This window comes from Lepus europaeus, chromosome 5 (genome assembly GCF_033115175.1).
Source record: "Lepus europaeus isolate LE1 chromosome 5, mLepTim1.pri, whole genome shotgun sequence".
Classification (NCBI taxonomy): Eukaryota; Metazoa; Chordata; class Mammalia; order Lagomorpha; family Leporidae; genus Lepus; species Lepus europaeus.
Window position 1 is genome coordinate 115,346,671 of NC_084831.1, and position 14,932 is coordinate 115,361,602.

Consider the following 14,932-nt stretch of genomic DNA (forward strand, 5'->3'; position numbering starts at 1 on the left):
ATATGGGTGCCAGTTTGAGACCCGGCTGCTCCACTTCCGATCCAGCCCTCTGCTATGGCCTGGGAAAACAGTAGACGACGGCCCAAGTCCTTGGGTCCCTGCACGCGTGTGGGAGACCCGGAAGAAGCTCCCGGCTCCTGGCTTCAGATCAGCATAGCTCCGGCTGTGGCGGCCAATTGGGGAGTGAAACAGCAGATGGAAGACCTCTCTCTCTCTCTCTGCCTCTCCTCTCTCTCTCTGTGTAACTCTGACTTTCAAATAAATAAATAAATCTTAAAAAAAAAGTTTTAAAAATAAAAGAAAGCCCCACTTAGGTCCTGGCTGCTGCACTTTCGATCCAGCTCTCTGCTAATGCACTTGGGAAAGCAGCGGAAGGTGGCCAGGTGCTAGAGCCCATGCCCCCATGTGGGGGACCCAGAAGAGGCTCCTGGCCCCTGACTTCAGATCAGCCTAGCTTTGGCAGTTGAGGCCATTTGGGGAGTGAACCAGCAGATGGAAGGAAATCTCTGGATCTCTCTCTCTCTCTGTAACCCTGCTTTTTAAATTAATGAAATGATAAAATCAATAAATGGAGCCATTTGTAATAAAAAAAAAAGTAATGAAATAACTCCCAAAACAAAGAAGCAACCAAGACATCCTTCAGTAGATAAATGGACAAATAAACTGTGGTATGTCCAATGAAATATCTTCCAATGCTTAAAAGAAAGGAATCGTCCAGCTATAAAAAGACAAAGAGGAAATGTGAATGTATATTTCTTTCTTTCTTTTTTTTTCCAATTAGCTCTTATTTATTTATTTTACATTTATTACGCCATGAATTCATAAGGAATGGGTTCCAGCAGTTCAGGCTCCTTTCCATTGGTTCTGACAAAGTGGGCTTCTCTGGGTAGAGCAGGCTGACGCTTTAGTTGAACCCAGGTACCCTTCTCTTTAGCTTCCTTCTTTTTCTGATCATTTTCCTTCACACGTTTCAAGAAGCTATCTCGGCTCTTAGAGTGCTTAATGTGTTCAATACGCACATTTATTCTCTTGGCAAAAATCTTGCCCTTCACTTGTTTACAACAATGCCAACAGCATGCTGGGTAACACTGTAGACTCTTCCAGTTTTTCCATGGTAACATTTATGGGGCATTCCTTTTTGAACAGTACCCATTCCCTTGATGTCCACAATGTCACCTTGTAAATGCGCATGTATGTGGCCAAAGGAACAACTCCATGTTTTCTGAAAGGCCTGGAGAACATGTACCGGGTACCTTGCCTCTTTCCCTTTGTGTTCGTCATCTTGGCGAATTACTGGAAGATGGTGGCTCCGGCCGAAAGGAAATTTTTTTTTTTTTTTTTTGACAGGCAGAGTTAGTGAGAGAGAGAGACAGAGAAAGAGTTATAGACAGTGAGAGACAGAGAGAAAGGTATTCCTTCCATTGGTTCACTCCCCTAATGGTGCTGTGCCTATCCGAAGGCAGGAGCCAGGTGCTTCCTCCTGGTCTCCCATGCGGGTGCAGGGACCCAAGCACTTGGGCCATCCTCCGCTGCCCTCCTGGGCCACAGCAGAGAGCTGGACTGGAAGAGGAACAACTGGGACTAGTACCTGGCACCCCAACCGGGAATAGAACCCGGAGTGCCGGCGCCGCAGGCGGAGGATTTGCCAAGTGAGCCATGGCGCCAGCCGTGAATGTACATTTGTAAGTTAAAGAAGCCTGGGGCAGGTGTTGTGGCACAGCAGGTTAAACTGCCACATGGGACACCTGCATCGCATACCTTAGTGCCTAGTTCAAGTTCCAGCTACTCCACTTCCAATACAGCTTCCTGATAATGTGCCTGGAAAGGCCGTGGGTGATGGCTCAGGTACTTGGCCTCCTCCATGTAGGAGACCCGGATGTAGTATCTGGCTCTGGGCTTCAGCTTGGCCCAGACCTGGTGAGTGAACATGAAGATGGAAGATCTCTTTCACATCCCAACTTTCAAGTAAACTTTTTTTTAATCCTAAAAAAATGGTCCCTCCGATGGGCTTTAGAATCCGCCGCCATCCCAAAAGTTGCAGGACACCAGATCTCTAAGGGATGGTTCTTTGAGCTCACGCAGCCACAATGGTCCAGCGTTTGACGTACCGCCAGAGGCTCTCCTACAATACAGCCTCCAACAAAACCAGACTGTCCCGAACTCCTGGTAACAGAATTGTTTACCTTTATACTAAGAAGGTTGGGAAGGCACCAAAATCTGCATGTGGTGTGTGCCCAGGCAGACTTCGTGGGGTTCGTGCTGTGAGATCTAAAGTCCTGATGAGATTGTCTAAAACCAAAAAACACGTCAGCAGGGCCTATGGTGGTTCCATGTGTGCTAAATGTGTCCGTGACAGGATCAAGCGTGCTTTCCTTATCGAGGAGCAGAAAATTGTTGTGAAAGTGTTGAAGGCACAAGCACAGAGTCAGAAAGCTAAATAAAAACATGAAACTTTCGAGTAATTAAAAAAAAAAAAAAAGGTCCCTCCTCCTACTCCCTCTTTGACGGAAAAAATGATGACACCCAACACCGTACTGCCTCCTGTTTTATTTGCTGTAGACTTGGTCGCCATCCACACCTCTGGTCTCCTCCATGCTGAGGAGGTTCTCAGGTTCTCAGGTTTAGGATCCGTGATGTCAGGTCAAGCCCCTCCTGCCTCCACACCTCGATGGAGCCTCCATCCACCACTGTGAGGGCTGATGCTTTTATTCCTTGAAAGAAGAGATTCCAGGGCAAGATGCACACCTTCTACATCCTCAGTCTTCTCCACCCACCTCCGTGTGCTAACAGGGACCTCACCAGTCTGGACTGGAAAAAACATCACCTTCACAGGGGCAGGAGAAGACTGGGGGATAAGTGCTCTTGAAATAGCTGGTGTGCAAGTGAAGGAGACATTCTGGAATGCGTGGAGTTCCACCTCGGGAGCGAGTTCACACCACCCTCCCACGGTCACTCATCCTCAGGGGCATCCCGCTACTCTAGACCTGGAGAGCCACCCAATCCCTCTTTGCAGCCTCCAGCCCACAGGGCAGCTGCTCACTGATTGCTGACTCCGCCCAGTGATGCCTTATATTACCTCTTGGTCAACTTCACTCAAATGCTCTGGGACCCAGAGGACTATCCAGTGTTCACCATCACCGTGGTAAAGAGAGAGTCCAATTCCCTGCTATAAGCCTGCTTTCCCAAATCCTTTGTCCCAGGCTCCTTCCCTCATCACCTTCAACCCACAACTCACAGCACAGTGTAGTCTCTCTGAGGGCACACCAGGAGGCCACCTCACACCTCTTGCATACTGAGGATTCGCAGCAGGATATTATAAACATCTTGTTCCATGTAGCCCTGATGGTGAAAGAAAAGAAATAAAAGGAGATGATGGAGAGAGAATGAGGGCAGACAGGTGAGAGAGCAATTCTGTGCCATAGGGGTAGCTCTTTACCATGGACCCTCACCTATAGAATTTAACTTCTCCATGGTTCTTGTCCTGTCTTCCTAAAGAGGACAATGATGTTTTACTTCTCAGGGCTACTTTGAGAGTCTCAGCTCTGAACAAGGAGCAAAGCACCCGATGCGCCATAGGTGTTCCATTCTTTAGAACTAAAAAGTAGGGGCAAACACCTGTGCCCCCAACACATATTCAAACACAACCCAGCTTGATTTTACTGATGAGATCCAGAGACCAGACGGTGGGTGCAGCTCTCTGAGGAACGCCAAGCGTGTACTTTACAAGTCAGATGAAGGACCCCCAAGGATCCCCCACCCCACCCACTCAGTGTCTTTACCTCCCCCTAAACCCTGCCACACTCACCTGAGCAGCATTCAGCAGATGAGTTCTATAGGCCGAGATGATCTCTTCGTGGTTCTTCTGGGAATCCTGAGAGTGAGAATCCAGGGGAGCTCACATGCTCCGCTCACCCTTCCCAGTGGTCAGCCTTCCCAGGCCAGTGCCCTTCGCCCAGCCTGCACCACTGCCTGGCCAGGCCTCTGTACTTCTTAGATTTTCCCCCACACAGTCATCACTTCCACTGTCCACTTTCTTCTCTAGCCCTGTCCATTTCCCTGAGGGCCAAAACATACCTGCAGCTGCAGGGCAAGGCGAGCATTTTCTCCCCGAACTGCTAGCACTTCCTCCGAAAGCTGCTCCAGTTTCTTCAACAACTCCTTGATCTGAGTCCAAAAGGAAAAAAAAAAAAAAGAAGGAACCAATGAGGCCCTAGTATTCCCCTCTAAATGCCAGCCAGGGTCAAGGTCAGCGTCCTTTTATTAGGAATTTAACAATTTAACATGTGCCAGATACTTTTACACATATTATCTCATCTAATGCTCAAAACAGTTTTTCTTCTTTGAAGAACACTTCTCTGTTCACCTTTTATAGATGAGAAGTCTGAGTTAAGTAGTTTGTCAAAATCAGATGCATAGTAAGTGATAAAATAAATTTTGAATCCAAATGCCCTGGACTCCGCAGTCCATGCTCCTAACTCAGTACTGGATCCTGATTTACTTCTGGCTACTGAGCACTAAGGGAAACGGAGAGCGCTGCTTGTGGCTGGTAGGCAGAGGCACAAAGGCAGTCACGGTAAATCGCAATGGTAGGAGCAGTGCTGATGTGAGGAGTCAGACTGGATAGTAGGTGGTCAGGTTGGTCCCCGGGGAAACTGAGAGTACAAAATGCTCACTTCCCTCAAAAGTCCTCTTTAGCAAGGTCAAAACTGCCTGCCCTACTCCTTGGGAGCTTCCAATTTTATCATGCGAATAGCAAGGGAGTGGCGATTCCAACCCTCTGAGCACACAATTTACAATGAAAACAAGTTACCTATCCTCCCCCACCCCCACCCCCAGCCTCTGATGGCATTTTTGTTTTATCCTGAGCAAGCCAGACAGGGCAAATAAGATTACAGATCAGGTCTTTTGATGGGTTTTGTCTGACACTGCCTGCAGTGCTGGGCACCCCATATGGGCTGCACCCCGGTGGGAGACCCGGAAGAAGCTCCTAGCTCCTGGCTTCCAATTGGCACAGCTCTGGCCATTGTGACCATCTGGAGAATGAACCATTGTGGCCATCTGGGGAGTGAACCAGCAGATGGAAAACTTCTCTCTCTCTCTGCCTCTGCCTCTCTGTAACTCTTCCTTTCAAATAAATAAAACACAAAAACTGGGTCTTAAGGGAGGTTGTTTAAAAATTTGCCCAAGAACAATCAGTAAGTTTTGAAATGGAAATTGAAATTCAGACAGTCTTAAGTCCAGAGACCACTTTCTTAATCACTATACACTACTTTTTTGCACTTTTTTCTATTTCCTTTTTTCAGAAGATTTACTTATTTAAAAGACAGAGTGACAGAAAAAAGGAGAAACAGAGTCAGGAAGAGAGTGAGAGATTTTCATATACTGCTTCACCTCCCAAATGGCCTTAATACTTGGGGCTGGGCCAAACTGAAGCCAGGAGCCAGGAACTCCATTTGTATATCCCACATGGGTAGCAGGGGCCCAAGTACTTGGTCCATCTTCCACTACCTTCCCAGCTGCATTGGCAGGAAACTGGATCAGAAGTAGAACATCTGGGACTGGAATTGGCTTTCTGGATACAGGATGCAGAAGTCATAAATGGTGGCTTACACTGCAGTTGCACAGCAGCGGTCCCCCACTCCATTTTTCTACTTTCATCTTCCACACAACATAAGATCCCTCCTCTCTTTAATTAATACCACCTCACCCAAGTTCCTCCTCTGGAAAACTCTTCCTGTTTTTAAACACTCTTACTATATAAAATGTATCTACTTTACAGTTTTTAAATCATTCTAAATGTGATCATATAGAGGTGTTTTTTTGTTTGTTTGTTTGTTTGTTTTTTAAGATTTATCTATTTGATTGAAAGGCAGAGTTACAGAGAGGTAGAGGCAGAAAGAGAGGTGTCTTCCATCCACTAGCTCACTCCCCATATGGCTGCTGGAGCTGAGGTGATCTGGAGCCAGGGGCTTCCTCCAGGTCTCCCACGTGGGTACAGAGGCCCAAGCAGCTGGGCCACCTTCCACTGCTGTCCCAGGCCACAGCAGAGAGCTGGATCGGAAGTGGAACAGCTGAGACTCGAACCGGGCACTGCAGTTGGTGGTTTTACCTACTATGTCACAGTGCGGGCCCCATACAGAGTTTTAATAATAAGTCTGAATTTGTTTGCCTCACAGGCAGCTCTAGAACTTCTAAATTCATTTGTAAATAAACAAAATGGATCTCATTTGAAGCACAAAGACCCACACTCACTTTTAGAACAAGCAGTATCTAACAGGAGTTTTCAAGCTTTTTTTCTTTACATTGCTCCCCTCTTTGCAGAAGGAAACTTTTTTGTAGAGCCCACTCTGAAGCCAGAGGGGAGAGGGAAGGCAACAGCTGGCTCTGCTGTCTTTTAACCCATCAGCTCCTGAGTCACCTCCCAAGAACCTCAGCAAAACCACAACTTCCCATTATACTATTGGGCCTCTTCCCAGGCTAATGCTCAATTTCAGTCAAAACGCTGATAACCAGTGATGTTCCACGGACGGTGGCCCTGAGCGCACTGCCTCTGAACACCGGGTCTCCAATTTTAGGACTTAAGCCCCTGGGCCCTCTTCTACTTATCCTCCCCTCCCCTCAACCCCAGCTCCTCAGACCCAAAACATGGCATGGTGCCTGCGAATCACTGATGCTGTGTTGTGGGTATTAAGCCACGGTTCGCTGGATTCAGCTTAGCAACGCCCCAAACACGCAGAAACTTTCCCCCCAAAGCTCCCCCGCGGCCTCGCAGCTGCTCACCTTGGCCTCCTTGTCCCGGCAAGCACCAATGAGATGCTCCGTCTTCTCTTTGAGCAGCTCCGCTGTTTTCTCGAACTGCTCCGAGCGCCCGCGCATCTCGCTGGCCTGGCGCTCCTGCTCGGCGGCGCGCGCGGCCAGGTCCCCGCTCCTGCGGCGCTCCTCGGCCACCGCTTCCCGCAGCTGGCCCATTTCCCGGCAGGCGGTGTTATACTTTTCCAGCAGCACCTTCAGCTCCTGGCCCCAAGCCTGGGCCTGGGCCACGAGCGAACCCCGGGTTTTCTCGTGCTGCCGCAGGCTGGCCGCCTCGCGGGCCCGCAGCTCTGCCACCTCCTCCGTGGCTTGGTAGAGCAGCTGCTTCAGCTTCCCGATCTCCTGGCTCTTCCCGCTCATCGTGGCCTGGACAGCCCGCAGCTCCTCCTCCAGCTTCCCTAGGTCTTGCTCCAAAGCAGCCACTTGCGGGGGCGCGGGGACCTTGGAGGAGGCATCCGGCTCCCCACCTGGGGACAGGGACCCGCGCAGCTGCTGATTCTCCTTCTCCAGCCGAGCCAGCACCTGCTGGGCCTCCTTGTGCCTGTCCACCAGGGCACTGATGCAGGCTTGCAGCTCCTGCAGGGGCTCAGCTGCCGTGCCCCCCGCGCTGCCCTTACCCACTAGGTCTGGGGGCAGGCAGTCCCACAGCCCTCGGAGGCCACTGCTCTGGGAGGCCAGGCGCTTCCGCAGCTTCTCGGTGGCCTCCTTCTCCAAGGCCAGCTCATCGGTCAGCAGCCCCACACTCCGCCGCAACTGCTGTAGCTGGACCTGTGCCTCCGGCTTGGGCACAAACTCGTGCTGGAGCCGCTGGCTCAGGGACTGCAGCTCGCCCTGCAGGCGCTGCCGCTCCCGCCCCAGCTCCCCCAGCTCCTCCAGCAAGTTGCTGTTGCTCAGTCTCAGGGCTGACACCTCCTTCTCCAGCTGTGCCTTTGCCAGGCCTGCCTCTCCTGGGGACAGTTCTTCCCCTGGGGCCCCTAGAGGCTCTCCCCGGGCCCCGGGGGCCCTTTTCTCCTCTTCATTTTTTCTGCTGCTTCGTGGGGCTGCCTTTGGGGCTCCCTGTCTGGACTCCTGGGCAGGGACGCCAGGTTTCACCTGTAGCCCTGCATTTGCCCTATCCAGCCTCACCAGCACCTGCTCCAACCGGGCCTCCATCTTCTCCCAGGCAGCTGCTGCAGCCTCAGCCCTGGGAGTCCCCAGGCCTCCCTCCAAGATGGGTCTTGACAAAGCTCCCCAAGCTGCATCCTTCTCACGCCACACTGCAGCCAGTTCCTCTCTTAGTTGTAGCAGGAGCTGGGTCACGGCTGCTGTGCTCGTTGGTCCAGCCGTTGCACCTGCTGGGGCTTGGGCTGGAGCAGCTGGCATAGCATGCAGCTGGTCAGTAACATCAGGGCCAAGGATCTGTCCCCCCTGGCCGAGGGTCTGTTCTGTGATTTTCCTGCTGGTCTCAGCCCCTGGGCTCTGGGATAGGCCCTGTTTTTCTGGTTGGGACCTTCCATGGACTTCATCCTGGATCTCTCCTGGGGCTGACTCCTCCCCTCTCTTGGGAGTGAATGTTGAGTTTGCCGAGGCTGCAGCCTGTTGCTGCTTCTTTAGCTTTTGTATACACTCAGTCAGGGAGTCCAGAGGACAACCCTGCTCCATGCCATCACCTCCAGGCCGCACACCGGAGCCCTGCCCTTCTGGAGCTCCAAGCTCTGGGGCTAGGAGGAGCCCTAGCTCCTGCACCTGCTCTCGAATCTGATTCTCCAGACCCAGGTAGGCTGCAGCTTGAGCCTTACACTCTTCTGTCTTCTGCACCAACTCCTGCTCCAATTGAGAAACTTTCCTCTGCTCCTCCTCATATTTGCACCTCCAGTCTTCCAAGCATAGGCCTTCATCCTCCTCTTCCTCCTGCTCCTCCTCAGGTTCTGCTCTCCATGGGCTTTTTGGTGGAGAACCCACCTGAGGCTCAGATGGAGAGGCCTAGGTCAAAAACAGAGCAGCGAAGTGAGGCCCTGCAGCTAATCCAGCCCTGGAGGGCTTTTCTTCTCTCGGAATGTCTTCATGTCCCAAGGGTCGCTGGGATAGCACAGGGCGGCTTAGGAGCAAAAGGGGAAGGCACTTAGGGTCTTACCTGGGATACAAGATCTGGGTGTTGAACCAGCTTCTGACCTATAAGAAGGAAACACGAGGACAATGAGAGAGAAGACAGTGTCCGTGAACGTCTAGCCCATGTCCTTGGACTTCCTCTGAGATGAGTGGCTCCTCAGTGGTGATAACCCTCACCATGTAGCTTCTTGATGCCAGCAGCCCCTTTTGTAGGGTGGGTCTCTAACTACACAGCAGCTTTGCCTTCCTAGCCCAGAAGTCATACTGGCCACCATGCCAGGCACTGTCACAGGCATCAGGACCTCAGAGATGAGCAAAATCAAAGCAGCCTGTTATTCAAGGGGTTGACAGCCTAGTAGGGGAGAGCGAGATTGACAAGCAAGTCAGACAAACCTATGAACAATTGCAACCCATAAATGCTAGCAACAGCACTAGCAAGAGTTGCCCTCGGTGAGACAAGGCAGCATGAAGCAATTTTGTGAACGCATTTTTGGAAAGCTGGTCATCTTGTTCTAGCAGCAATAAGTAAGTAAACCGTCAGCTAAAAATGGCAATTGTTCGTCAGATGAATTGCTCCCGGGGGACCAAGTGGGATTCTAAGAAACCTCTTTGATTCTGCAGCTGTCAAAGAGAACCTCGAAATTACAAAAGAGCCTTTACCTCCCCGCCGCCGCCGGTTCAGGGCCTGCCGGAGCAGCTTCCACAGCGCCTTGTCTTGTGTCCGCAGGGCATAGTGCAGGGCATCACGCCCTGTGCTGTCCACGGCCCCTGCATCTGCCCCATGGCTCAGGAGCAGCTCGGCCACCTCAGCACTGCCTTTCTCACAGGCCAGGATCAGAGCTGACCTGTGGGTTGAGACAAATCTGAGCAAAAGCTTTCTCCATTGAATCCAGGCATCCTGGTTCCAGAAATTCCATTCATTCACGGGGGGTGGGGGTGGGTGGTGGGCTAAGCCTCCGCCTGCAGCACCAACATCTCAAATGGGCGCCAGTTCATTTCCATGCTGCTCCTCTTCCGATCCAGCTCTCTGCTAATGGCCTGGGAAAGCCGTGGAGGACGGCCCTAGTGCTTGGGTCCCTGCGCCCGCATGGGAGATCCAGAAAAAATGCCCCAGCTCAAGCCGTTGTAGCCATTTAGGGGAGTGAAACAGGGGATCGGAAGACCTCTCTGTCTCCCCACCTCTGTCTATAACTTTGCCTCTCAAATAAATAAAAATTCTTAAAAAAAGGGGGGGGGTGGCGCTGTGGCTCAACAGGCTAATCCTCTGCCTTGCAGCGCCGGCACACCTGGTTCTAGTCCCGGTTGGGGCGCCGGATTCTGTCCTGGTTGCCCCTCTTCCAGGCCAGCTCTCTGCTGTGGCCAGGGAGTGCAGTGGAGGATGGCCCAAGTGCTTGGGCCCTGCACCCCATGGGAGACCAGGAGGAAGCACCTCACTCCTGGCTTCGGATCCGCACGGTGCCAGCCACAGCGGCCATTGGAGGGTGAACCAATGGCAAAGGAAGACCTTTCTCTCTGTCTCTCTCTCTCACTGTCCACTCTGCCTGTCAAAAATGAAAGAAAGAAAGAAAGAAAGAAAGGAAGAAAGAAAGAAATTCCATTCCCTGTGTAAGCATTCATTCAGTGGGGTCAGAAAAACAGACCACCACCAGCCAAGGAGAAGATATTAGACCAGACTGGAAGTTTTCAAATGTTGTTCCTTAGAGCAGCAGCCTCAGAAAGCAAGGGGCCAGTCGGAAGGGCTGTGTTTTTAGCTGCTCCATGTATTGAGGTTCTGCTTTTTTTTTTTTTTTTTTTTTTTTTTTAGGAAAAAAGGATCCTATTGGTTAGAAGAGCAGTAAAGTATGTCAATGAGGTGTTGATTCTACTTCTGGGGTCATCTCTACGAGGCAGGTGGTGGAGGCAGCACGCAGAGCACTACCAGGGAAAAAAGATTTCCAAGAACAGAGGCCAACCAGTGTCCTTCCCAAACACACACACACACACACACTCTTGCCCACTGGCTCCTTCGTAGATCAGTCAGGAAGGCGAGGAGTGCTCACTTGTCATCCTTGTCTGTGACGTTAACTCGGGCGCCTCTCTGCAGCAGCTGGGAGCAGATGGCCGCGTGACCACCCAGCGACGCAATCATCAGGGGTGTGCGTCCATCCTGCATTGATTGTAGAAAGGGGGCTCACAAGGAGCTAGGGACTAGACAACATCCACCTACCCCCTCCCTTCCCCCACACTGCTCCAGAAAAATGTCCACATCCTGGGGCCAAACACTTCTTTGGGGAGGGTTGGAAACTCTCCAGAAGAGAGGTTAAGCCTCTCTGTAAGGAAAAAGAAGAGGGCCAGGAGAGAAGCTACAGGAGGGAGGCACTGTTCCACCCCGGATCACTGGACTCGGCCATGAGGCTGAGAGAGAGCAGCAGCCCAGCCGTCCATCCGACACTCACGTTGTCCAACACGTCCAGGAAGGCTTCATGGTCACAGAGCAGGAGAACGCTTGAGGCACAGCCAGAGGAGGCTGGGGGAGAATTGAGGGGTGTGTGGGTTAAGGGGAAACATGAAGGACGCCTCCTCAGACCATACCACCATCATCTCTGACCACTCCAGCCATTAGCTTCTTGGCTGACCTTACCACCCAACGTTAGCCTCTCCTGCCCTTTCCCGCCCTGCAGTCCCTGAGGTCCTGTCCCCCGCCCCGGGCCCCTGGCACACACCTGCCCAGTGCAGGGGGCTGCGGTTTTCTGCATCCACAGCGTCTTCATTAGCACCGTGCTGTAAGTAGCCACAAACGGAAGCAGCATGGAATGTGGTGTTGAGGTCCTCGTCCCCCGCCCTCACTGGGTCACCCACTTCCATGGTAATGGGGGATGGGCAGAAGGGCTGCGGTTCTGGACAAGGGCTAACTGCCAAGCAAGCCCAGCCCATTCCTGGCAAAGGAGAGGCAGCCTGGATACTCAGCCCTGGTTCCTAAACCTAGGGCCTAAGAAAAATCAGATCATAGAGAAGTAAAAATGTTAGGGCAAATAACCGAATCCTTCGCTGATACTCTAGGATCCTGATGGTAAAATTTGGAAAAGGTCAGGAAGAACAAAAGCTGGATAGCCAAGTGCCCAATGGCTTGTTAAGATAACTGCTTTTTTTTTTTTTTTTTTTACTCCTAGAGACACATTTATAAATTGTCCACATGTCTTTTGATGTGTATATATCTCTTGGTTACTAAACCAGGAGTTCCTCAAGAACAGAAGGGCTGCAGTTGAACTTGAAGCCCTCTGCCTTCCTTCCACCTGCCCGTCATCACAGCAGTTAGCCTCTGCATTGGCTCTGCAATGGAAGAGCTGACTAGTCCCTGGGAGCTATGCTTGCTGCCTGTGGCAGGTGCTAAATAAATGAGTAAGTGATTATCAACAACACTCTTATTGGGGCTATTAGGGCACACTTGACCAACTAGGATTTGTAACCACAAAGTTAGGAGCCTCTGGGTCCACTTCGTCCCTTCACGCGAATAGTACCGAGGGGTCGCCCTCACCTGCAGCAGGACCTTGACACACTGCGGCTGGCAGGAGATGGTGGCCAAGTGCAGGGCAGTACTTCCTGGGAACAAAGACAGAGAGAGGAAGGGTGGGTGGCCCCACGCATGCTGATGACTCACAGGGAGGGGAGGTAAGAGACGCACAGATAATCAGAGGGAGATTAGAGAAAGAAGCTCTCAGCCACATGGGGCCAGAAAGTCCTGTTCCCCCAGTGCCTGGTACTCTGCTGGAGGTGGCAAGAGGTGAGGTGTCCCCAGTTCGCCAAGAGGTGAACCCCTCAGAACCATGCTGGGCAGAACTTACTGGGGAGAGAAGTTGGGGGCCACTGTGTATGCTCCAGTGGGGCTCAGCATGAGCCCCCACCGCTGCTATACAGGGACAGGCAGTCAGAGAGCCCAGCGTGTGGCCCAACTCACCATCCTCGTTTTTGCTGTTGATGTCAGCCCCGTTTGCAAGCAGTATAGTCAGACACTCCGTCAGGCCTTTGGAGGCTGCCAGATGAAACCTGCCGGAATCAAGGCAGAAGGATGAGGAGGCCAGGGGACGAGGAGCTGGAGAATCTTAGCAAGCACTGCTCGCAACACTCCCTGCCCTAGACGATCTCAGTGCAGAGAGGGACATTTCCCCAGCCTGGCTTCCCGAGAAGGGGAAGGCACAGGGCCTGCAGCCTTAACGTCAGAGGAAGCTGGAGGCAAAGACAGAAATAAGAGTGACAGGTCTCAAGGAGGGAGTCTCGGAGTATCATCGGGGTGTTCAGGAAACACAGAACCCTCAGTGGGAATGCGAGTCAGCAAGAACAGAGCAGAGGGCTGCACAGGTGGAGGCAGAGAGGAATAGTATCTCCCGTGTCCTAATCACTCCCTCTACCACTGCGACTCCCGTGGCTACCCTTTCATTTACACCTTCGTACTTGCACAATCAAGAAATACTCTTGTGTATGCATTAGTCTGCCGTTGGTCTAATGGGTTTTTGTCCTTTTTAAGTAATGCCATCAGTCTGGGTTAGGAGGTAGATGGAGTTCAGGAACAATATCTTCTTTCCTCGCTTTGTTCAGCACTTCATATATAGCAGAGGGTTATTGGTATGCTCGCTAATTTACACACCGAAAAGGGCTCAGAGGTTGCAGGTATTCCCTAGGCCTGCATCCTATTGGAGTTCAGGGTTTTCAGAGGGAACCGTTCCAAGGGCTGGGGTCAGGAGGACTTACTTACGGGGACTGGCCATTGGCGTCCAGCTTGGTGGGCCGGGCAGACTTTCTGGAGGCCAGGGCAGCCACGCGTCCCACGTCCCCCCGTTGCACTGCCTCCAGCAGCTTCTGGTCGCGACGGTTCCATCTCTCCACCTGGTCCCAAGCCAAACATTGTGTGAATATATAGCAAATGGGCATGGCTTGGAGACAGAAAAGGTAGGATACCAACCACGGTGCTCTGTGTGTGTATGTGCACATCGCTGAGGGTTTTTCACTGTCCCACCAGTCACTCATTCAGGATCACTTAGACCTTTCTGGGTGGGCCACCCAGAATATTAGACAACTCATACGCTACCAAGAGCCAAGAGGTGCCTGGACCACTGAATGAGAAATCATTTATGAGCGCTGAATGGATCGTATTTGGAATATCTTATCATCATTATGATTATAGCTGTTGAGTCCCTGACCTCGGAGCAGTTCTAGCCAGGACGCCTTTCCCCTTTGCTCTCTAGGTCTTGCTAGAGCAAACTCAACCAACCTGACCTGCTCCTGATTGGGCCCACACTGCCTCCCACCAGTCCCTGTGGCTGTGCTTTCGGTCTTCAGTCAACTGAGGAGTAAATGAAGGCCCGTGGCTGTAAGTCATAGCTAGGAATGACTTAAAATTATGCACTACCCATTGGCTTTGGGCTCTAAAATTGGGAGGGAGGTACAGAGTTTCGGTTTTCCTATATCATGCCCTTAGCTAATCTCTCTTCCTCTTCCATGGCAAAAGACAGGTTTCTAGCTACGCTTGAGGAAGCAGCAAAAGGCACTTCCTGCACCTCTCCTCCCTCCCAGTGTCCCTGGCGGGGAGCAGCTGTCCCAGACAACAGCCACACCTGGGCATGCATTGTTCCATCATCCAGCTTGAGTTTTGCGGGTGTGTGTGTGCCCGGGGGGTGGTGGTGGTGGTGGTGGTAATTACAATAATTAAAGCATTATAGGCTGTCAAAGAGAGAGAGCTGTGTTAAAAACAAAAAACACACACATCACGGGCTGGAAGCGCAGACAAAGCCTAGTCTGGCCCAGAGAGGGAGAAGGAAAGAAGCGGTGGCTGCAGAGATCTGTGTGTGATGAAGAGGGCCTCACTGAGCGTCCTGCCAGCCGGTCTGAGTCTGAGACCTGGTTCTGCTCCATTCTCAGCCATGTGACCTATCGTAGGCCTTAAACACCTCTATACTGTTTCCTCCTCTATAAAGTGTGGGTAATAATAACTACCTCAAAATGCTGTGAGCATTCAACAAGCTAATGTGCATAAAATCTTGTTGTAAACTGGCATCCTTGT

The 14,932-nt window shown here is 51.7% G+C and overlaps 2 protein-coding genes and 1 pseudogene across 2 annotated transcripts; 1 reads left to right on the forward strand and 2 right to left on the reverse strand.

The window, feature by feature from the left end:
• Positions 1-790: 790 nt before the first annotated feature.
• On the reverse strand, positions 791-1,375 carry LOC133760942 (large ribosomal subunit protein eL21-like; annotated as a pseudogene).
• A 686-nt stretch (positions 1,376-2,061) lies between these two features.
• LOC133760943 (large ribosomal subunit protein eL34-like) lies at positions 2,062-2,479 on the forward strand. The gene has a single exon (XM_062193524.1). It carries the CDS (start codon positions 2,088-2,090, stop codon positions 2,439-2,441), a length of 354 nt encoding a protein of 117 aa, XP_062049508.1. The 5' UTR covers positions 2,062-2,087; the 3' UTR covers positions 2,442-2,479.
• Positions 2,480-2,505: 26 nt separating this feature from the next.
• ANKRD35 (ankyrin repeat domain 35) lies at positions 2,506-13,694 on the reverse strand. Its single transcript, XM_062193525.1, has 13 exons — positions 13,624-13,694; positions 12,833-12,921; positions 12,413-12,477; positions 11,601-11,658; positions 11,334-11,404; positions 10,938-11,044; positions 9,559-9,743; positions 8,924-8,961; positions 6,781-8,772; positions 4,075-4,164; positions 3,806-3,871; positions 3,236-3,339; positions 2,506-2,711 (listed from the first exon to the last, which is right to left on the reverse strand). Exons 1-12 carry the CDS (start codon positions 13,638-13,640, stop codon positions 3,277-3,279), a joined length of 2,841 nt encoding a protein of 946 aa, XP_062049509.1. The 5' UTR covers positions 13,641-13,694; the 3' UTR covers positions 2,506-2,711; positions 3,236-3,276.
• Between the last annotated feature and the right edge of the window lie 1,238 nt (positions 13,695-14,932).

Excerpts from the sequence above, each read along its gene's own strand:
- LOC133760943 (XM_062193524.1), top strand. The coding sequence starts at position 2,088 with ATGGTCCAGCGTTTGACGTACCGCCAGAGGCTCTCCTACAATACAGCC.
- ANKRD35 (XM_062193525.1), bottom strand. Across the intron at positions 11,405-11,600 it reads CAGCCCCCTGCACTGGGCAG|CCTCCTCTGGCTGTGCCTCA; the intron begins GTGTGTGCCAGG and ends ATTCTCCCCCAG. Across the intron at positions 4,165-6,780 it reads GCCGGGACAAGGAGGCCAAG|ATCAAGGAGTTGTTGAAGAA; the intron begins GTGAGCAGCTGC and ends TTTTGGACTCAG.